The sequence below is a fragment of the Aquarana catesbeiana genome, linkage group LG02, assembly GCF_042186555.1.
Source record: "Aquarana catesbeiana isolate 2022-GZ linkage group LG02, ASM4218655v1, whole genome shotgun sequence".
Classification (NCBI taxonomy): domain Eukaryota; kingdom Metazoa; phylum Chordata; class Amphibia; order Anura; family Ranidae; genus Aquarana; species Aquarana catesbeiana.
The window spans coordinates 614,334,611-614,359,503 of record NC_133325.1 but is presented as its reverse complement, the minus strand read 5'-3'; the positions used below and the strand labels follow the sequence as shown (position 1 = coordinate 614,359,503).

General features: G+C 40.1%; 1 protein-coding gene across 4 annotated transcripts in view; it reads left to right on the top strand.

The window, feature by feature from the left end:
• STS (steroid sulfatase) overlaps window positions 1-24,893 on the top strand; it is a 496,435-nt gene that overhangs the window by 161,569 nt on the left and 309,973 nt on the right. For 2 of the 4 annotated variants that reach the window (XM_073616370.1, XM_073616371.1), the window contains one exon: window positions 213-334. The exons of the other annotated variants lie outside the window; for them this stretch is intronic. In XM_073616370.1, coding sequence (XP_073472471.1) covers window positions 213-334 — 122 coding nt within the window. The remainder of the gene's footprint in view (window positions 1-212; window positions 335-24,893) is intronic. 4 annotated transcript variants of the gene reach the window in all.

The following is a 24,893-nucleotide window of genomic DNA, read 5'->3' as shown; positions in this document are numbered from 1 at the left end:
GAACCCGTAAGAATAAATTGTTTATAATGACAAAATAATAAACTATTTTCACTGCCTCTAAAATGTTTTTTTTAGAAAATTTTAACAAACTTGCTGATTACATGTAAATATTTATATGGTGAACGGTATATTTACTGTGAAATCAAATTATCCAAATGTTAATTTTTGACATTTTTCTGTGCTACAATTCAGCTCCTAATTCTATCTTTCAGAACACCAAATATAGACAAATTAGCCACAGGGGGAGCCAAGCTAACTCAACACATAGCAGCATCTCCATTATGTACACCCAGCCGAGCAGCATTCATGACTGGCAGATATTCTGTGAGATCAGGTATAGTGTGCCTTGTAAATATTTGAAAAATATGCTGAAATAATTATTTTACCACAGACTACATTTAATACTGTCCTGTGTGTGCTGGCGTAGTGGCAGTGATTGCATTATTCCCAACTGTAACATGTGGAATCCTACAATGACCCCTTGCTGTCCTAAAAATCTTGCAAATTTAGCAACATAAAGATACCTCATAGTTATAACAGCCTCTATTATCACAGTGTGAGTTTAATCCTGAAACTGTTTGTGCTGTTCAAAGACTTTTAGTTTCCATTATTTTTGCTTTTTAAAGTGAACCTGTCAACTATCAGTCCCTTGGAGCAGACAGCACGAGATGCCTGCTTTTATCTTTATTAAAACTTCTTCCATACTTACTGCTTCATTTGGAGCTCTACTTTTCTGACTTCAGTAAATCATGTTATCCAATCGGAGTACCACAGTTCTCAGCAAGGACGCTCTCCTTATATAGTGAGGTGAGCAATGATAGTGGGGTAACAAATGAGCCATGGTCAGATTTACCATTGTTTATATTTTAGCTCTGCTCTTTAACAGCTACAATAAGTATCACTGATATTTGCCTTCGTCGCAATCTTTACTCTGTAACTGCTCATCATTTTGTTCCTCATTCTAGATAGCGCTCTGTTTCTCTATTTGGTATCAATCATTGTAGTTTAGGTCTTTCCCTCACTCTGTTCGCTATGCCCTTTACCGTTCCCACTCCACAGAAAAATAAAACTTCATGTCCACTAACATTTTCAGGCATAAAATATGCTTAGCATTAAAAACAGCCTTTTCCCATGCACAGGGAGCCACAAGTAGGGTATAGAACTGGCTATAGAAATGAATGACCTCTGTAATTGTGTAAGTGCAGGTGCCTATGTTCATCAGCATTTACCCTCACAGGCACGCAAGATAGATTTCCAGACTGTGCTTACATTCAGGACCATTCTATGGCCATGCACAAAAATTTGCACAGTTTTAATGTTTAAAACATCCAGTGTGATCCAACAACTATTGGCTGACCATTTTATCTCAAGTGTATGTGCCAATAAATGTCCTGTATCCCTAAGATAGCCTGGTAAGCGTTTAACCAAGGGTTGTAAATGCTCATCCACCCATTCACTGAGTCTTTTTAATGGGGATCCAATACCCGCTACTATTGGGCGTCCCTAAACAGGGGATTGTTGCTTATGTACTTTTGGAAGATGGTGGAATATTGGGGTCAAAGGTTTATCTGTAAATACGAAATCAATAATCTTCTGTTCTAAAACTCCCATTTCTCCACCCTCATCCAAAAGATGCAACAAGCCCCATTGAATACTATCAGAAGGATCTGAATCCAGTGGCCTGTAGGTGCTGATGTCATTTAATAGTCTTATGCCGCGTACACATGATCAAACTTCTTGGCGGAAAAAGATATGGCGGCTTTTCCGATGGGATTCCGCTCAAGTATGCCTTGCATACACACGGTCACGCAAAAGTTCGCTGAACTTACGACCGTCAAGAACGCGGTGACGTACAACACTATGATGAGCTGAGAAAATGAAGTTCAATGCTTCCGAGCATGCATCGAATTGTTTCCGAGCATGCGTAGGAATTTTGCGCGTCGGAATTGCCACAGACGATCACATTTTTGGATAGGAACTTTTTCCGACCAAAAAATTAAGAACATGCTCCCAATCTTTTGCTGGCTGGAATTCGACCAGCAAAAGTCCGATGGAGCATACACATGGTCGCATTTTCCAACGAAAAACTCATCGGTGCTTTGCGGACCGAAATTCCGATTGTGTGTACGTGGCATAAGAGCTTCTGACTTATAGTCTCCTGTATTACAAACTACAACTGCTCCGCCCTTATCTGCTTGACGGATTGTTATATAAATTCTAACCTTAAGTTTCTGCAGAGCCCATTGTTCCCCTTTACTTAAGTTATGTTTAACACAATGTTTTGAGACTGTGTCAGCTCCTTAAGTTTGCTGAGCTCCCATCTACTACTTGCTGGAATGAGTCTACCACTTCACTTCTAGCCTGAATGGGATAGAAATACCTGAACCCAGTGGAGACAAGACTATTTCTGATCCCATGAGACCCCACATCAGATTCAGATAATAAACTTTTTAAAGTGGAAATCATAATAAGATGATCAAACGAGAAAGAAGTCATATTATCATCAATTGGAGCCACACTTGATACAATCTCAGTCTCTAGGGCTCCGTGATCAAAATGTTTTCTCAGCAAAAGATTCCTAACAAAACAGTTAATGTCCAGAACGGTAGATAGGAGATAAATTGTCAAACAGGAGCAAAGGATAAACCTTTTGACAATAAGGAAAGTTCACTGTCAGTCAGTGTAACAGATGATAATTTTAAAAACTAAAAAACAAAAACCCCTAGTGGTGGACTTTTAAGGCACATAGAAGGTAAGAGTATTATGAAAACAAAAATAGTTTATGAAATATATAGTATAAAACATATAGCATAGGGAATGCGTTTACAACATTGTCACCAGTGTACATATAGTAGTATACAGTACTCTTGCACCCAACGTGTTTCGGAGTACATATATCTCCTTCCTCAGGGGTGAGTATTTAGCAAGAGAGATTTCTATTCTAAGATAAATAAAATTTATTGAAAAAAAGAGACTGAGCATATATGAAATTACATATATACAGTATTCCACAAACAATTTTCACAGAGTACACTTACGTATTTGGGTGAGTTACTGAATTAACATTCCATAGAATTGTAGTTAAAAACAACAGATATTAGGACAGGCATGCCAGGCAGATTCTTGCCCCCCTAAAGCTCTTAGTGTAATTGTTTTGAAGGATGTTCTACATCCACGCCAGATCAAAAAAATAGTAGTAGTAAGAGAAAGGATTGTAATAAAAAAGCCCAAAACTCTCTTAACCCCCCCCAGCATAAGCAGAGTATGACCTAAAGATTCACTGGGGCCAGATGGCAGGTCCTGTAAATAACAAAACAGAGTATATAAATGAGTATTTATATTATATAGTATATGAAACACATTTATTTTTTTAGAATATAAGGTACCTGAGAATGGCAGTTGAAGAGTCAACCAATAGATAGTGATTTTGATATATAGTAACTGATCATGGCAGGAAAGATATAATTGAGAGACTGTGGATCAATTAGATTATTTAAATTATTTGTATATAATTAAAATCACACACGAACAATGAAAAAAAAAAAAAACTTTTATTTCATGGAATATAGGTTAAATGGACTACTTTAATTCAAATAATCAAACTGTTAATTTATGATGTATTGGTTGAAATATTAATACTGGGAATTTAAGCAGAGTACTTATATCACTTTGGGCCCATATGTTTTTAAATCTTATATATTAATATATTAAAATGGGTAACATTAGTTGTTGTTATTGTTAATAAAGTCCACACTACTAAAAGTTGGTACTCCCAAGTATAGGTCATATAATTATAAACAATGTAACATATACGGTGCTAAGAGCTATTTAGGCTGGTGGTATAGTAGCATGAAAGTTTTTTTTATCTTTATAACAAAGAGCTTGTAAAATCCTGACAGCCCAGTCTCAGCATCCAGCAGCTAAGTGCAGTGGATGTTGGACTGGCCCTCAGTTCACTATTAAGTACCCCCCTTCTCCAGTCAGCCGGTGCAACTAATTGCAACAGCGGATGGAAAGAGAGCAGAGAAGGATTAGCCATGAGTGGCCCCCCGAGTCGAGTGCGCGCCGCTCCATCCGCAGCACGCATGTCCAACCACACACGCATGTCGGTATGAGGCCACGCCCACACCACCCACCAACACAGCAAGCTTCCCCAGTGGACTACCCTTGTCCACTGGGGGCGCAAGATGGATGCCAGTCATTGATGTTCAGAATGACTGTAACCTCCCAAAATGCCGCCACGGGTTGCATGGCCAGGCGGCTTTGTGTGTCGGGTGATCCTCAGGGCTGCCAGCATGAGGGAGAGATATGGGAATAAAAACAGTATAGAAAAAACTACATGGATACGAATAAACTTGAATTATATCCATAGATTATTAGTATATTAATATATTTTGCTAAAAAACTATTTAGCAGCTTTGGAGATGGGAAATGGAGGCCACAGATGTTAAAAAGCATGACATAATTAAATTATATTTTTAAAAAATTTTTATATTGTGTTGAACAGAAAGTAAGTGCATACATTACAAAGCTTGCAAAGTATACATACATAATACATCATAGTGTATTTTCATGTGTTTGCTGAAAAACAATTAAACAGCCTTGGAGACAGGAAAATAAAAGCCACAGACATTGAATGGCATGATATGGTTGGATGACATTTTTTATTTTTTATGTTGAACTGAAACCAAGTGCATACACCACAAAGCTTGCCAAATATATATGCATAATGCCTTAACAATCTAGTTACACTGATGTACAGTATAGTGCATAGAACAAAGATTTATTGTAGAATGCGATTACTCAACCCAGTTAACTATGGCCCTAGATCGGAACATATATACGTGCATATGCATGCCAAAGGTTTTGTGTGCACGGTATATATGGATGTTCGTTACATGCATAGCGGTACTGCGCAAGTTTTTAGGTATCAATGGCCATTTCTTAAAAAATCATTTTTCCATTCCTCCCAAGGAAAAACCCTCAAGGAATGGTTTGAACCAAATGGTTTAGTTTAAACCCGGAGGTTGTGTGGCTTTTAATCTATGGATCCATCGTGATTCCATCTGGAGGAAGACCTTATTCCAGTCCCATCCTCTGGGATTGGGATGTATGCGATCCAAAATCAGAAACCTTATTTTGGGGAATTTGCCATTGTGTGCTATTCTAGTGTGTCGGCCAAGAGGGAGATCAGGGTTGCAGGTCTGCATGCTTCTCACATTCTATACGCCCTTCTCCAGAACTTTGTTTTACCGATATAAAAACATGTGCAGTCGCATAATAGCATATATATTACCCCAAAAGTCTTGCAGTTAGCGAAGTGCTTTGGATAGAAAATCTGACCATTTGGAAGAGTGGGATTTTTTTGAATAAGCATAAATTTGCAATAATTGCATGTCCCACACATAAAGGTTCCTCTGTATTTACAGTGGGTTTTGTTCGTTTCTCCTCTGAATTCACTACTAACGATCCTGTCCCTAAGGGATGTAGCTCGTTTGAAGGTTAATAGTGGTTTAGTAGGGACAAATTGTTCCAATACTGGATCAAGTTGAAGCATGTGCCAATATTTGTCTATAATGGCTTTGATTTTTTGTTGCTGATTGCTATATTTGGAATACACGGAAAATGCTGTGCATGCATTTTTGGGCTCCATTCACACTAATGCATTTTTTGATGCATTTTGCAGAAATGCAGGGAAATTTTTTTAACATGGGTTCCTATGGAACATGTTCACATCAATGCATTTTTGTGCCTCTGAGTTTTTGGAAAGGGTCGGGGACTTTTTCCTGCAAAATGCAGCATTTTGCATGTAATAGACTTCAATGGACCCGCATCCAAAACGCAAGTAGCGCGTTTTTACCATGAGTTTGCCGTGATTTGTGTTTTTTTGTACATTCACTGTATATAACTGGCTAAAAAGGAGGGGCCCAGGAAGCCAGCCGCCGCGTCCTTAATGACCGATGAGTCATCAGCGGGCTTCCTCGCTGACAGCTGAATGTAAAAAAAAAATTGCTGGCAATAAAAAAATTGTGAAAAAAAATTGCGTGGGGTCCCCCCAGGTCCATACCAGGCCCTTCAGGTCTAGTATGGATTCAGAGGGGACCCGCCATGCCAAAATGTAAAAGAAAATGGCGTGGGGTCCCCCCAAAATCTATACCAGGCCCTTATCCGAGCATGCAGCCCGGCAGGGAGGGAAAGGGAGGGGACAAGTGAGCACCCCCCCTTCCTGAATCATACCAGGCCACATGCCCTCAACATGGGGAGGGGGTAGGTCCTTTTGATGCCATGTTGATGGGGACAAAGGCCTCTTCCTGACAACTCTAGCCAGTGGTAGTCGGGGTCTGCAGGTGTGGGGTTTACCGGAATCTGGAAACCCCTTTTAACAAGGGGACCCCCAGAACCCGGCCTCCGCCCCTATGTAAATGAGTATGGGGTACATTGTATCCCTACCCATTCACCAAAAAAAAGTAGTGTAGTGTGAAAAAATACAGTAGACGGTTTTTGACAAGTTTTTTATCAAAAATATCGTCTTCTTCTCTGCTTCTTCCTCCAGTCTTCCTGCATCTTCTCCCTTGAGGCTTCTCCTTCTCCTGCTCTTCTTCTTTCTCCTGTCTTCTTTGAGTTCTTCTTCCTCTGCCTTTGCTCCCACCAATGATCTGATGCTGCGTCCTGCTGATCTGTCCGCGCCGATGTCAAGCATTTCTTAGATATCGATGGGGGCGTGGTCATCAGATGTCATCCAGAGGCCCCACCCCCTTGTGACATCACAGATCCATCTTGCCCCAGGCGGTGACATCACACAGGGGCAGGCCTCTGGATGACATCATCCGATGGCCACACCCCCATCATTATCTAAGACATGCTTGACTTTGGCGTGGACAGATCAGCGGGACGCAGCATCACAGGAGGGTCATCGCCAGGAGCAGCGGCAGAGGAACAGGCACACCAGAGAAGGAAGACGGGAAAAAGAAGAAGATTGGAAGAAGTGGGAGAAGCCCAAAGGAGGAAGATGCAGGAAGACTGGAGGAAGAAGTGGGGAAGAAGAAGATATTTTTAATAAAGGACTTGTCAAAAACTGTCTACTGTATTTTTTCACACTACACTACTTTTTTTTGGTGAATGGGTAGGGGTAAAATGTACCCCATGCTCATTCACATGGGGGGAGGCTGGGATCTGGGGGCCCCCTTGTTAAAGGGGTCTTCTAGATTCCGATAAGCCCCCTGCCTGCAGACCCCGACAACCAGGGTTGTTGAGAAGAGGCACTTGTCCCCATCAACATGGCGTCAAGGTCTTTTGGGGAAGCAGCAGCGGTATCTACTTTTTCTACACTTACTTCAATTTTTAATTTACCTAGTTCCCATCTATTTAGATTTTTCCAGCTTCTTCATACTTTTCATGCACAGTTTTCACAGGACAGTTTAATTATTATACAATCCACTTTAGAATCAGTACTCAGGTCTGAGTGTCTGGATAAGCCCACCTCGAGACTGTATTCCCATCTCACCTTAATTTCTGTTTTGCCATTAGAGGGTCTTAGAGCTAGGTGGATGTGAAATATACCAGATCTGGATATGGTGGGTTGGAGGGGTGTGTGGGATTTCCCTCTGCAATCTTTTTCACACACATTTTCTGGACTTATATATAGTTATTTTTTGGACAGAAGTGGTGAAGCTATTGAATTCTATTACTTCTGCTCCTTTACTGGTTTCAATGCCTGTTTGCCTGCTGGGTCTGGTAGAGGCTATTTTCCCTACAGTGTCTGAGCGAGTGTTTGCTAATACAACATTATTCTATACAAGAAAAGCCATTGCTTTGTGTTGGAAGTAACCTTTTTCTCCCTCACTTTTATACTGAAAACAATTGATAAATGGTAATTTTCCATTGTATAGCGACCTAGTTGTCCTAGTAAGTAAGATAAAGTCCGGCAAAGTATCTGGACAGACCGTATATGGCATCTAATGCCCATGGGGGCCATTAATCATTAAATCTGTGTATTTACATAAGGGATGCTTGGGGCCATTGGGGACAGAAGCGATTAATGTTTACTTCCTCTATCTCCTTTTTTTTCCCTCTCTCCTTAATATATTGGACATGGTTTGACATTTAAGTGGACAAATGGGATGGTTTAGATTTAAGCCTAGATACAATACCCCTTTGTTAATTATTATATTTCTTCTATTTTTATCTTGAATTTTGGTTTTGAATTGATAGTTGTTATGCAGTATGATTGGATCTGCATTGATATATTTCAGGCTCAATGTGCATGATGTCTTGTTGTATTTTGTTTTGTTAGTTTGTTCATTAAGAAATTAAATAAAAGATTTATTAAAAAAATTACAATTTTTTCAGAGAGTACATTAGAGTGTGTGATGAGCATACAGTAGTCCACAACCAAGGATCTCATAGATTCAGGGAGTGCGATGACCCGATTTCAGGACAACATAGTTGGAGAGGTCCTGCAACGAGGACTCTCTGGGTTATATGTATTCATGGTGATGCCACTGGTATCAGTGCTGATTTCTACCCCATGTGGAAATGTAAAACATGAGTTTGGTCTGGTAAAGGACCTGGTGCACTTGTTATCAATGAACTAGACTTTCTTAAACGTTCCCAGATTTCAGGAGGTATGTGCCTGATCAGAAGGCCAGTCTGGCTCCCAAACAAGCAGATGATTTTGAAATGAGTACTGATGATATGTGTGATGAAGATTCCCTTACTCAACCCCGGTTAACTTCTGGAATGTGATGGGGGAAGAGAAGAGGAGGGGACTCTAACCCTATTTAACCTGGCCAGAGGGGCCCAAGGGCCCATTCAGCACTGCTCAAATGCAAGACCTGAACCAGGTACAGGCAGCAGGGCAAGTGGTTGTTATCATTTGTGTGTCACAGGAACTGGGGGTGAATGAATGCTTCCCCACTTTGCTCTGTATCAGAGGGGATTGTTAGACAATTACTGATACCACAACCATATAGAAGGATGGTGCTTTACTTACCCCATAATTATGTTCTAAGGGGACCCCTGGGGGCTTTAAAAATTGAGGCATGGATTACTGATTGGTTTTACTGGCCTGGAGTAAATGCAGGGGGTAACATATATTGTAGGTCCTGTAGGTATTATTGACAAATAGTGATGAATATAGTAGGCCCCTTAGTGAAGTCTGCTCAAGAGCATCAATATATTTTGGTTGTCTGTGACTATGCTACCTGTTACCCTAAAGTGATACCTTTGAGGAATATCTCAACCAGAGGTAAAGCCCATGTGTAATTTTAAATGTTCACCCGGACAGGTTTCCCCAAGGAGATCCTCAGACTAGGACACTCCATTTATGTCAAGGGTCAGGGCAGATATGTGCTTCATATCAAGCAGTTGTGTACATCTGTATGCCATCCACAGACAGATAGCTTAGTCATATAATTCAATAAGACCTTGACATCCATGTTTAAATGGGTGGTAGAAAGAAACAGAAAGGACTAGGACTGTCTTTTGTCAGCATTAATGTTTGCTATACATGATGTTCCTCAAGCATCCATGGGGTTCTCCCCTTTTGAATTGGTCCATGGGTGGGGAGCTTAGGGTTTTCTTGACCTGGTAAAGGAAACCCGCGGATGATTAGTGCTGGATGCAGAGCCTGCAGCTAATAACAGGGAACCCTACTGAGTCTCCTGTGGGTAATCAAACAGCCCCATTCTTAAGTCTCACATTGGTAATGATGGCATCCAGGTGGCAGCTACCTCTTAAAAACCCCAAGAGCAAAAAATTCCTGCAGTTGGAAGGATTTTTTCCCAGAGTTACCTGACCTCACTCATGTTATAGAGCATGATATCATCACTGAACCTGGTATCATGGTTTGTGTTAGGCTTTATCACATCCCTGAAGCACAAAGGAAGGCAATCTTAGATGAATTAATAAAAGAGTTGGAATTTCAGAGTTAATAGTCAAGCCCCAAAGTATTGTTCCCAAGCCCAAAGGATTTATAATGGTTTTCAAAAATGAACTATATTTCAAAATGTGACGCTTATTGTATACCCTGAGTGGATGAGTTCATTGACAGACTAAGCCCTGCTCATTAGATCATTACTTTGGATCTCACAAAGGATATTGCCAAATACCCCTAACCAAGGTTGCCTGGAAAAAACGGCATTCCTTACTCCAGGCGGACACTTTTAATATAAAAAGTATATAATAATATAATATATATATTTTTTTAAAAAGCCTTTCGGCTTTCAGACAGTTCCAGCCACATTGGTAGCTCCCGATTTCTGTAAAGATGTTGTTCATTGAGGCACCCCTGATGTTGGATTGGTTTGGACAAAATTTAATAGTGGCTGAGGAAAACAACACTATTGTGGAGCAGGAATGCCTGGCTATACAATAGGTTCTGGACTTATTGGTATTATTTGTTGGGAAGAAAGTTTACATTGATCTCATACTATGTTCCTTTGACATGGATTCACCAGAATAAGGGGGCAAATGCTAGAATGACCTGGTGGTTTCTTGCACTTAAGGAGTTCATGTTTGTGTTGGAACACAGACCTGGGAGAGCGTATCAAAATGCTGATGCTCTTTCCCAGGTCCAATGTCTAGGCTCCTCAAGTGTCTTCACCTCCTCTGGATTGAGGCAAAGGGGGTGCTGTGTGTTGGTCAGAAGGGATATATCCTGGATGGCAGGTATAAAGTTTCCCCTTAAGAGAGAATGAAGGTTAATGAATAAGAATGGTGAAAAAAAATAAAAAGGAGGAGGGAGTGTCAGGAGTGTGTAGGCTGGACTGGGTTTAGAGTGGACAGGAGGAGAGCCTGCATGGCTCAGTGAGATGGCTGCTACTGTTAATGCTGCTATATATCTGGACTTTTGTTTGCTCTATGGATGTTGATGTGGCTGAAGTAAGCCAGTATCTTTTGTGTTCAGGACTTTATTGAGCGGCCACAAAAAGCACTGTTTTTTTTATATATATATATATATATATATATATATATATATATATATATATATATATATATATAGTGGCTGAAGATAAGCCTGCTAAGGTCATAACAAAGAATGTTTGTTGTGACAATTTGTTTTTTTTTGGTATCCTGCATACCTGCTGCTCCCCCAAGTATCACACACCATACATGAACTTGGGATTTAGTATTGCTAGCTTAATATGAGCTCTATAAGGCTAACACATTATGATATTTGTGTATGCATTTGAAATTAACAAATTGAAGCCATATAGAACTTAATATGCCAGTACAAGGATACTGGTTGCCATGGCTATTACAATTTGGACTTTACACTTTGTTCCAAGCACAGTTGTGTTTAAAAATCCCTTGTATGCTGAGTTTTGTCTTTAAATCCGTTATCAATGTAAAAAAGCACATATTTTTACATTCAGTTCATTATTTTATACATTCCGTTTATTTTTATGAAATTGTTAATTCCTATTTAATAAAGATAAATACCAAAATCTGCTATGGGACCACCATTAGCTGAATTGTAAGCAATTCACATTGGTGACTGATGAAAGATACATTAAAAATGAAAAAAAAAAAAAAAACTCAAATGACAGCTGAGTGTTCAGCTGTTATTGAAAAAGAGTTTCATTTGCACATTCATTATGTTATTCCAGAAAGCTATTTCTGTGTCTCATTTGCTTAGCATCATTCCAAGGTGTTAATTAGCATAAGATGGCTAAACATAAGCTTAAACCTTTCTGGGGTAGCTAATGCTGCATTTATGTTATCCAAAAGTACAGAAACCGCAAGAAGGTTTTGGGTGAATAATAATAACATGATGATGATAATAATAATAACAATAATAATAATATTAATACCAATGTTAGTGATACTATGTTTTTATTATGGCATTATGGTTCTTTTTTCATAAATGTTTAAATATTTAGCTGAAATATTGTAGTAAGTCTTAGCTGATTAGATCATTGTGATGTCCATTTGTAATAAACTACTTCAAAAACATTGATTTTGTAAAACTCATGCAGAGTGTAAAAACTAATTGCAGCAATTCATCTCTCTACTTCATCACAAAATGAAAGGGTGACACGGATTTTCATAAGGAAGCAATGTTTAATAGTAAATACTCTTGTCAGCTGATAACTGTCCACTGACTGCATCTGAGTGACATGAAAGCAATATAAGGAGCAAATTAAAATTTTTTAAGTGGTCCAACTTAAATACCAGCTAATGTCTGGACAAACACATTTGTATCCTGTTCAACAGACAGACAAAATTTGGGGTAGATAGACTTGCCTCAAAGGTAGTAGACAAATGAAGGTCAGTGCAAGGCTAATCACTATGTAAGGTCTAAATCTGTGGTCCATAAACTATGGCTACCATGACATTTATGGCCCACTAGTTGCCATTAGCAGGCCACTACAATGTGAAAGCCCTACATGCAGGGCTTACTCATTACTCCCTACAGGAGTCATTGTTCAGGGTGGCAGCAGATGTCTGGCACTGGAGCAAATATTGTTATAGCACTTGTCAATGTAACAAGCATCATCAGGCAGAGTGATCTCCTTCCTGATATTGATTGTATAGCAGGAAGCTATATGACATGGAGCCAGGCATATGGAGGTTTCCACTGAACACCAATAATGGAGCATTATTTACACCAATATATGTGCATACTTGGCACAGGGGCACCATTCTAACTACTGACATGGGGGTATGTATTACTCCCACTGACCATTAATGCCCACTGATCCCACTGACATGGATATTTGTTACTCCCACTGAATAAATATGCAAGGAAATGTATTACTTCCATTGACACAGGGACATGTATTACTCACAGGGATGTTTGTTACAGTACTCCTACTAACCACCAACACGGGACCATTTTTTTACCCCCACAAATGCCAGAGAATTTGTTTACTCCTACTTACCACCCTTCAGCCCCCATACAGTATAATGGACAGTAAACTGGCCCTGATATTAACGTTTTGGAGACCCCTGGTTTAGATCATGGTCAGAAGACAAAAGGGGGTTAGGGCAAGCAGTTATTCTACACCAGTTTTTGGATTAGGTGATACAGAAAAAATAATGGCAATGTTGTAAAGAATCGTAGAGATGGTAGACAACACACTCTGTTCTTGAAGCTGTTGAGATTTTAGTGAATATTGAAAGTATCACATTTTAGGGTCTACTCTGATGTCCACCCTAGTGAATATATACTGTTTGTCAATTACCTTAGCAACACCTCAGTATAGGTTGTGGAAGATTTATATCCTTTTTTTGGAAGTAATGATCGAACACAAAAGTCTATAACTACTACTTATAATGTAACTCCCATGCATGCACACAGGAGCTTGTTTATTCCATCACCCGACAGATGCAGGAATTATAAATTGAACTGTTCATGTGTGTATATTCATAGAAAACATTGTTGGCAGGCAGGTAAGACTTTTTTGTTTGGAAAATAGACATACTATATAGCGTTATCAGCTATCAGTCAGGAAAGTCAAGCCACCAATAAGCCCTTATTTTCAAGATCAATAGAATATAAGCTTGAAGTGGCTGTGAAACAGTTTAATTCTAAGCTGAAATATCAGTGTTTGAACTGTCTTTCCTAAAACTTTTGTCCACCTAGTTTTCTAATAAAACAGCATATACAGGTTTTGACCTCACTATTTTCTAATTAAGTAAAGCAATACAGTTTGGTTAGGGATTGTCCCAGCCTGAGTAGATTGCAATGTTACCCCATCTTCTCCCAGTCTAAATCATGCTTTGGGGGAACTACTGTACAAAAGGCTGTTAAAAAGACAGACAAGTCAAATACCAAAAAAGGCCAAAAACGGTTTAAAAATACAATAAAATGGATTGGATCTGTTTTTTATTTTTGATAATACGTACTATTCTTAAAATACAAGTATTCTTAAACATTTTTCCTTTCCCCTCCTCCCACCTATCCTGTATAAAAACAAAAAAATGGGTGTTCCTACCAATTTTTAATCTGAATATTCTTACCTATTTTTAATCTGTCCGGATCAGTCAAGTGCTCATTAGGCTGTGTAGGGGAGTGCTTGAGAACGGTTGTGAATTCCAGGAGCCATGACAGCACCCATAGGCTCCCATGACCCATCCATTGATGGTGCTCCCTCCTCCCCCTCACAGCAGCCACTCACTGACACAGGGGAGCTGGACCTGCGGGAACACATGACCTGGCCAGACTGGAATAAAAATTGGTAAATTTGCTCTTTATTTTTTTTACAGGTTAGGCAGGATAGGTAAGAGGAGGGAGGAGGGAACACTCTAAGGTTGTGTGTGTGTTTATATAAAGCTCCGCAGATTAAAATTGCTTGAGTGCTTTATTGAGGGAAATTAAATTTGTAAAAACTTCAATTAGTTCCTTTTTAAGATAATTTAATCATGCATATAGCTGAAGTTAAAGTTGAACTATGGCCAGCTGATTGAGAATTCCCTTTTGGTATGCCCCATTGGTTCTGCATTGTATATGATGATGTCAGTGAGGGGTGGCCGGGAAGAGTAGTAGCTATGTGTGACTGGTTGTGTAGCATAGCAGTGGTTCTCAACCCTGTCCTCAAGTACCCCCAACGGGCCATGTTTGCAGGTTTTCCTTTATCTTGCACAGGTGCTTTAAATCAGTCAATGGCTTGGTATTTTGGGCAGCTATTTTATCTAAGAGAAATTCCCAAAACATGGCCTGTTGGGGGTACTTGAGGACAGGGTTGAGAACCACTAGCATAGAGGAAGCCTGCATGAGTGGGGAATGAAGTAAATAATTGTGCCCATGTGTTTCCCCTTAGGCTAAGCAAGCGTTAAAACCTTACTGGGGACATTTTTTTAAGTAACAAGTTCAACTTTCAATAAATTTTGTTGTCCAATACTGCCAAAAAGGGCATGGAATATTTTCAGAGTGTTACCCTTGATGTGCGGTGAAACGTCCTTCTATGAATCCTTGAATTGCAAAGACAGTAATGAATAAACACATACCCTCACTACTCTGGCAATTTCAAACATTCTGTTGTAACAAAGTTTCAGCAGCCAAAACAAAGCAAGCTGTCAAGACATTAAAAAAAGACATTTTAAAATGTGTCTTTCGGAGTCCTAAGGATTATTGGCTATCCAGTTTAGAACTCTTAAGACATTTGAAACCTTTTTTATAGAAAATAATTTTGCTGCATCAAAATTTAAAGCTATGATACTGTAGTACCCTAGAAAGATCATATTTTAATTAAAAGAAAAAAAAAGAAATAGGTAATAAAAGAAGAAACAGAAAAGGTTAACAGAACATTTAGTCCAAGTAGATTAAATTTTCACTAGTTTCCAGATATTACTGCCATGCCTTTCATTTTAACAAAGTGCCAGCTACAGAGTATTACCAGGTAAGGTTGACATAGGTCAGCTGCCCCAAACAGTTGATGTACTTGGCATGACAGTGGAAGTAATAATTCTTCTTTATAGCTTTGCGACTTTGATAGTCATATGGATAAAAGGCTAAGAAGTCTTAGAGCAGGAATTATTATAGTTAGTATCTGCTGAAAACAAGAGATATCTTCTGTCTCCAGGCTATATAACAGAAGCTGCTCACAGTTTGATTGGAAGGTGTTGTATAAAATATATTTGCAGGATTTATCGAGACAAATAATTCACAGATTGTTTCCAGTGGCTCTATTTTGTGTGTGATTCATCGCTTGAGAAAACAAAGTCATTAGTTATATTAGTTTCTTGGTAACAGAATGAAGAGATTGGCTACTCTGTAGAAGTGCAGCCGACAGTTATCTAAAAATAGGATTATTTATTACAGTTCTGATAGATGACAAGCCATCCTTTTCGTGTTGAAGAAATGATATTGTATGTCAGAGGAAGCGAAAATTTGTTTAATAAATTGGTTTTAAAATGAGGTGTGAAAGGAATTAATGTATTCTTTTACCTTTTGTGTGGATTGCTTGATCATTTGTTAATATAAGCTGTTAAAAGTTCCCCTTTTCATAGAACTTCTTTATTTGGCTTGCATAATACTGTTTGTAATATAATATATATATGAACTTCTGCACATAGAAATACACTTGAATAGAATAGCTATAAGGTTTACATTTGACCTTTTTCCTCAAGTGAATGAAAACAACATTTGATGAAATAGTGATAAATAAAACAAATTAGTTTTTATATCCAATCAGTTGGCATATTTTTTATTTATTAAAATGGTTGTAAAGTCAGATTTTTTTTATCTTAATGCATTCTACATTAAGAAAAAAACAACCTTCTGTGTGTAGCAGCCCTCCTCAGCCCCCCTAATAATTACCTGAGCCCCATCTTTATCTATCGATGTGCATGAGTGCCTTGGCCGTCCAGGAATCTCCCTCCTGAGACACAGCAGTGGCGCTATTGGCTCCCGTTGCTGTCAATCAAAGTCGCTTAGCCAACCAGGGGAGAGAGGGGGCGGGGCCAAACTGTGCCCTATGTCTGAATGGACACAGGGAGCTGCAGCTTGGCTCCCGAGCCCCATAGCAAGCTGCTTGCTATGGGGGCACTCGACAGGAGGGAGGGGCGAGGAGCGCCTGAGATGGACCCGAGAAGAGGAGGTTCAGGGTTGCTCTGTGCAAAACCACTGCACAGAGCACAGGTGGGTAAGACATGTTTGTTATTTTTAAAGAGAAAACAATGAGACTTTAGTATCACTTTAACCGCTTTAACCGTGGCAGGTTGGCTCCCCTGCGTGAAACCATGTAACTGTACGTGGGTTTGCGGGGTCCGGATAGCAGGCGTGCGCCCGCTGCACAGCAGGGTACTGGTGCTCGTGGCTGACGGTCACGATGACTGCCGGCCACGAGCGCTCATGAAGAGGTGAGACAGAACAGGGACGAGTGTGTGTAAACACACATTTCCCTGTTCTGTTCTGACAGGAGTGACAGATCGTGTGTTCCAATTAGCTAGGATCCACGATCTGTCACTTCCTGTAGTTCAGTTTGAATCCCCTCCCAGGGAACATAGTTAACCCCTGCACTGCCCCCTAGTGTTAACCCCTTCAATGCCAGTGACATTTTTACAGTAATCAATGCATTTTTAATCGCACTGATCGCTGTATTAATGCCAATGGTTCCAAAAATGTGTCAAAATTGTCCAATGTGTCCGCCATGATGTCGCACTCACGATTAAAATCGCAGATCGCCGCCATTACTAGTAAATAAAATTAAAAATAAAAATGCTATAAATCTATCCCCTATTTTGTAGACGCTATAACTTTTGCGCAAACCAATCAATATATGCTTTTTGCGATTTTTTTTTTTTATACCAAAAATATGTAGAAGAATACATATCGGCCTAAACTGAGGGAAAAAAATAGTTTTTTTATATATTTTTGGGGGATAATTATTATAGCAAAAAGTTAAAAATAATGCGTTTTTTTTCATAAATTGTCACTCTTTTTTTGTTTATTGCGCAAAAAATAAAAACCTCAGAGGCGATCAAACACCACCAAAAGAAATCTCTATTTGTGGGGAAAAAAGGGCGTCAATTTTGTTTGGGTACAACATCGCAAGACCACGCAATTGTCAGTTAAAGCGACGCAGTGCCGAATCTGGTGCTCTGGTCAGGAAGGGGTCAAATTATTCTGGGGCTGAAGTGGTTAAGTTATAAATGTCACAAAAAGAGCAGAGCTATTTTTGGCACCTTCTATATACCACAACTGCCAAAATGCTATAACATGCCACAATACTTTACAGTATGGTAATGGTTGGTACAGTGAATGGCATTGAGGGCTGAAGGAAGAATGGAACTGGCAGATTAAAAGTTGTAACTGGGTATTGGCTTTCAGTAGCAATAGAGAGATGGTTGGAGGGGATCATAGGTGAATTTCCTTAGCAGCTTTCTTATATGAATGACAGACTGCATTAATATACAGATGAATAAGGTTGTTACTCAAACACATTGCATGTGAGCACATAATGTCTGTGCCTGCACTCACCTGTGCTATAGCCAAATGACAGCTCTATTCATCCATAGAGATGAATGGAGTCTGTCACTGGCATGGAAAAAGGTCAATAACTGGTTGAAATCTGTGAGCTGTGTGTGCTGAATGAACCTTTCTAAATTGATTGATTTAACCAATAGTCCTTACCAGTGCTGTAGGAACAGGGAATTCTGAAATCATAACTGAAATCAGCCTGCAAGTGCCAAAATGATTATTCTGATATTAACTTTTCTAGCTAGAGTTAATTGCCATTTAATTTAAGCAACTGGTTTGCTGTCTGCAGTATACAGATAATTGTTGCCATAAAAGTTACCTACACCTACTATATAGAAATAACTAGAAACCATTGAGCCATGTTATGAAACTTAAAGTAGTTGTATAGGTGCATTAAGATAAAAAGCCTTCTGTGTGCAGCAGTCCCCCTCAGCCCCCTAATACTTACCTGAGCCCCACCTAGATCCAGTGGTGTTGCAGGAGTGTCTCTGCTGCCCTGGACTCCCCACCTTATTGGTGCTGAGAGGAGTTCAACACCATTTGCTCCCGCTGCTGTCTATCAAAGTCAGTCAGCCAATGAGGAGAGAAAGGGGACACAGGGAGCTGTGGCTCAGCTCGGGTGCCCCCATAGCAAGCTCCTTGATGTGGGGGCACTCAACAGGAGGGAGGGGCCAGGAGCACTGAAGAGGGACCTGAGAAGAGGATGATCCAGGCTGCTCCGTGCAAAGCCATTACACAGGGCAGGTAAGTATAACATGTTTGATATTTTCAACTAAAAAAAAACGAGCATTTACAATCACTTTAAAGTATATATTAATACATTTTTTTCGTTTTAGATAAATAAGTGAAGGCTTAGATCCTCTGTCAAATTTAACTGATTTCTGATGGGATCCAACCATTTTTTGTTTGTTCTGATGACCATCATTACCAGTACAAAAATCAATGAGAATTTTACATTTTGATTTATTTATTTTTACCAGAGCAGGAGTTTAGACAAAATATTTCTTCCACTGACAAAATTACCCTTAACTTTTCTGTCTCTGGGACAAAAGTGAATGGAACTATCCCCAATGAGACAAAGATATTAAACTGAAGCTTGACAGTAATTCTAACCATTCTCTATTATATGCAAAACAAAAAAACAAACATTTTTACTTGAGATACACTTTGATTGGAATAAAAGGTTCTTAGCTGAATTTTAGGGTACTTCTTTGTGCATGACAAGTGCTATCATGTTCTCCTCCCAATGCCACTGGTGGAGAGTTGAAAAGAAAAGTGCTAGAAGTGAAGAAGAGGTTATCACCTTACACCACACCCCTTCCTCTCTGGCTGGGGTCTTCTTCTCAGGTCTTCATAGCTCTGTCCAGAACCAGGTACACAGTTGGCCAGGAGTGACAAGGACAAATGGGATTAAATTTCAAAGTGGTATTAAAGGTTCAGCTTAAAAAAAAATAAAAACATAACAAACATGTTATACTTACCTGCTCTGTGTAATGGTTTTGCACAGAGCAGCCTCAATCCTCTGCTTCTCAGGTCCTCCACTGCCTCTCCTAGCTTCTCCCCCTTGACCAGTTCCAGAGACAAGGCTCTTGTTGCACATCGCTGGATCAAGAGGGGGCTCAGGTCACTATTGAGGGGAGGGGGGGGGCTGTGGTGGGAGCAACACACAGGTTTTTTATCTTCATGCTTGAAGGTAAAAAACCTTCAGCCTTTAGAACCCCTGTAATGTAAATTAGCAATAAACTGGTTGCGAAGGTACACCAACAAATTTGGCTAATTTGTCTGCCTTTTGTTTTTTCTAATGTGAAATTTTATTGTTATATAATTAGTACAGCATCATTTTCATGTATCTTTGTTTTCATAAAAACCTTTGCTAACAGCATTAGTATATTAATTACAATGTTTTAAAGTATTGTTTACTGCTTTTGTTCCACTTGCTTCATAGCTACCATAAACAAGATAAAAAATTCAAACCCTGATCATTATTTAATTGTATTAGATAACTCACTTTGATATAACAGACAATTAAACAGGACAGTATAAAGGATATATTGATGAAATCAAGCACATTTAAAAACCCTCCCAACATAAAAATATATACAAATATGTTACAATATTACAAGTCTTTAGATGTGGTGACTGCCAGTAATAGCATTTCCTGTTGCAGGTTGACAGTGCTAATGTCTTGCAGTTATTCATTTATTTAGGGATTTCTTCCTTTATTTTCAACTTGTGATCTTCACAATAAGTCACTTCCTGTCCTAGAAGCAAAACAAGCAATCTCTGCACTGTATCACTGGAGGAGCAGTGTTGTCACCCCAGGCTGTCCTCCTGATTTGGACTACAAATACTTCCATTTCTTCTTACCTCCTTTACCTAGGAAGAATATATTTTGTAGTTTATAGAAGATAGATAAGAAAGCTGATAGTGTAACATTGTTTGAACATGGCATTTTGGCAGGATCAACATTTTTTCTGTATTTGCAGAAAATGTAATTAACCTAAAAAAGGATAACCAATGCAGCCACCACATCTAGATACTGTACATTGCAATATATTACATTTTTGTTTTTGGGTTTAGATATCCCTTAAACTGAACTCTGGGAATGGGACACAATCTTCCCTTGAAGTGGGGCCCTTTGCACTGCAAAGGCTTAAATGCTTGTTTAGTCTAGGGGTACAGAGATATGGTGTATTACTTATTGTATTTCTGGCTCCATCGGTTTTCCTTGATCCATGTAATCTGTCTCCCCCCATATTGTCCTTTCTAATAAGTTGGGCCATGGTGGCATGTTCACATTCAATGTATGGTATTAGCCTGTGTGTAATGATTCCAGGAGGTCTGCCTCACTGTGTGTCATGATGCCAATAGGATAGTTTTGGAGCCTGTCAGAGCCAGCAATAGGGTAAGAATTACAGCTTAACCCTGTACCCCCAGATTAAATGAGCATTTAACCCTTGTAGTATGGGAGGATGGTCACTGCAAATATAAGTCTTGTTTCAAACCTGGATTTCAGCTTTAAAGTGTATGTAAGCCCAAAATCTATTTTACAGTAGGTTTGGTAAATCGTGTTAGTGGGGAGATTTTGTGAACCTGTTGTAATGTTTCTTGCTTGGAAATCCTGCCAGTAATAGCATTTCCTGTTGCAGGTTGACAGTGCTAATGTCTTGCAGTTAGGAGCAGCAATGTCAGCCTGTCAGGTTCACTTACGGATCACCCGCCATCATTGTACGTCAGCTGCTTGAAGTGGAATACCACTGTAATGGCAGCAGGTAGCTGCCATAACCCCGGTATCCTCTTCAACAGCGGGCAGTCCGCTTTCAGATAAAAGTGAGAATAAAAGCCAGAACTCCATCAGTATCAACAGCAAAGCAGATTAATTATTATCCCATTAAAGAAGAAGAGAATGTGCGCTGCATTTCGAAATTCTATAATTTGCCACATCACGAATGTTAATTCTCCATTATGAACGCTAGTTTACAAGACCGACCGCTTCCGGCTCGTCCTTGCTTCCGAGCATGTGTGTTTGTACTTTGAACTTTTGTCTGACGGACTTGTGTACACATGATTGGAAAATCCGACAACCAAAATTTGTCAGTGGAAAATTTTTTAAGCCTGCCATCCAGCATTTGTCCATGGAAAATCCGACAACAATTGTCCGATGGAGCGTACAAACGGTTGGATTTTCCGCCAACAGTCTGTCATCACACAATTCCCGTTGGAAAATCTGATCATGTGTACGAGGCAACAAAACCATGGATTTTTGTTTGAAGGGTGTTGGCTCCAACTTGTCTTGCATACACGCGGTCACACAAATGTTGGCCAACAATTACGAACGTGGTGACGTACAACATGTACGACGGTTGATAAAAAGGAAGTTCAGTAGCCAGTGCGCCACCCATTGGGCTCCTTCTGCTAATCTCGTGTTTATCTCATGTTAGTAGAAGTTTGGTGAGAGACGATTCACGGTTTTCAGCCTCGTGCTTTTCAGTTCGTTTCTGCTTTTCAGTTTGTGCTTGTCGGTTTGTATCTGTTCTTCAGTGCGTGTTGTCAGTTCGTTCCTGTCTTTCAGTGCGTTCTATTTATAGTATGCTTCTGATTTTCAGTGCATTTTTGTCCGCTCGTTTCTGATTTTCAGCTCGTTCTTCCCAGGTCCTTTCTGATTTTCAGTGTGTTCTGTCAGTTCCTTCTGAGCAGCCGTTCGTTTATTAGCCATTTTGCAGTTATGTCTCATCGTAGAGTTCCTGCTGTTGTTGGGCTTGATGTTGGAGTTATTGCCAAGTCCAGTCCACTAATGGGGGGAGGAGGAGTTCTTGGACATAGAATTGGTTGCTTAATCGTGACCAATTCTGTCATATGCCTTTGCTGCGGGAGCTCCAGGAGAATAATCCTGATGATCTCAGGAAACATCTCCGGATGACGGCCCCGTCTTTCCCCATCTCTTGGCTTTGTTGACCCCTTGTATTATGAAGCAGGACACCTGCATGCGGCAAGCCATTACTCCCGAGCAAAGGCTCGTTTCCACCTTGCGGTACTTGGCGATGGAAAGAAGTCTCCAGGATCTGAAGTTCATGACTGAGATCTCCCCCCAGGCTCTGGGAATCATTATTCCAGAGACCTGTTCTGCCATCATTCAGGTCCTGCAGAAGGACTATATTAAGGTAAGTTTTATCCTTTAACATCACATTCTATGTGTTTAATGTTTGCTAATGTATTGTATTTATTTCATCATTCCATAATTACCATGATTGTAATATGCTGCGAAGGTCCTCTTTGTCTTCATGCATGCTGTATGTTTTTACTGCTCCTTTTTTGTCCTTCATGCATATTTGGCTTCACTAACCTCCCCAGCATGCTATCCTGGGCCCATACACACCTAGCCTAGTCACTTAACAATGTATTTTGTCAGCTCCATTGTAGTGCTTACCCTAAAAACACCACCTAAAATGTGTCCAAACGTTTTATTGTTGTCCCTAAATTCAGGCACAGTGCAAGAGGCTTTTTTTTTTGGTGCCGAAACTCATTTAGAACCCTCCCCCTAAACGATAAGTCAACCAATACCAATACTCTATCTGCTGACTTTGCCAAACCCATACACACTATACCTACCTCTTTTGTGTTCATATTTATGGATGAATTCACCGAAGCATGTAGTGCAAGTGCCTGCCTGAATACTTTCAAATGGTACTGTTTAAAGTTTTGTTCTCCTATTATCTTGATAGGTAATTGCAGAATGTAAAAATGTGCTTCAATTTGTACACTGTGTATTCATATTTTTGGATTATGATACTTCTTACCTGTCCAGTGGGCTGCCAATAGTGTAATTGAGGGGCTGGCCAAAGTAACAGACATTATTTATGCATTCAGCTCTCAATCAAGTAGAGAGAGTTACCTGTCCAAAACATCTCTCCCCCCCTTACCCTCAAATTTTTACAATGGGCCATAAGAGGGGGTGAGGAATCAATAAGTGGACCTTATACATTTGTCTTCAAATACTCATTTCAATAAATGTTATACTTATGTTGACCAAGAATGTTTGTGCAATGTTTGTGCTTGCAATGTTATGTGCAAAAGTACTATTTTTTTTTCTTGTTTGACTTCACAGTTTCCTTCCAACCCACAGGAATGGCAGACTGTGGCCCCCATTTCCACCAGCATTGGGACTTTCCCAATTGCGGTAGTGCGATAGATGGGAAGCATGTCCAGATCGTTGCACCACCCAACTCGGGGTCATACTACTTTATAAGGAGTACAGTAGTATTGTGGTGTTGGTGGAGGTAAAGGCGAATTATGAGTTCTTATATATGGACGTAGGGAAGAATGGCCGTATGTCTGATGGAGTAGTGATCGCACAGATGGAATTTTACCGGCGTCTCCACAATGGCACCTTGGGGTTGCCACATCCATAACGTGGTGGGCCTCCAGTTTGTTTTTATGGCGGATGAGGCCTTTGCACTGGGGGACCATCTGATGAGGCCATTCCAGATGAAGTGCTTGTTCAAAGCATGAAACGCGTCGATGTAGCGATGCTATAGACGCTGGCAGCCCCTCCTGACACCCCACTCTATCTCTGACAGCAGCGGGATGTTCCCTGCTATTTTTTATACTGAAGAAACAAGCGTTATCATGACAAGCTCCCTCCAGTGGCCAAACACAGCAACACCATCTGTGCGGTGAACCGAACACAAACTGATCCATTGCTTTCCATGCAAATGAGTGGCTACACCATTGGACACATGGAAATCTCCAAGTCTGCATGTCAGCAGCTTTTCTTTGCCTCACCAGCCGGAACCACAGCGTGTGAGACACCCCCAGTAAGGACTCAGTGACTTCAGATGAGGGAAGGGTAAGAACCCCACAGGGACAGTTACCTCCCCGCTATTTGTGTCTTTACACACACTTAAACCTATGGTCACAGCTTGCTGCTATCAGGCTAGGCTGCAGCAGCACTGTGTTTTGAACCACCCTGGCAGGTGTTTACAGTCTGTTGCATTTGCTGAATGAACTGTGTATATTCAAGTGTGCCTCTATCTTTTTTTGGAATTCTGGAGACTTACTGATCGATTTATACATGGATACATAGTTACTGGACCATATCCTGCACTAGCCTGGCTTTCACTGTTAGCCACATGCTTGTTATTATCACATACAATCTACGGTTTCACTGCTTATTATGCACGCCTACTGACTCCTTCACCATTCATTCATCAAGCCCATGCCAGGGCATTAGTGTACAAGGTTACATGAAGTCAGTTTTTTGGGGGGCCTCATACGCTCAGGGTCTTTATCATATCATTTCAGGGAGACCACCGCTCAGAGCCGATCTGCGTATATGGGGGAGGGTGTACCAGCATGCTTGTTTTTAATGTAACAACGTTGTTTATTATCACCCCTTTTTTTTGTTCTACAGTGTGCTATACATGTTAGTGTTGATGTTTTTTGTGAGGGAACCCATCTCACTCATACG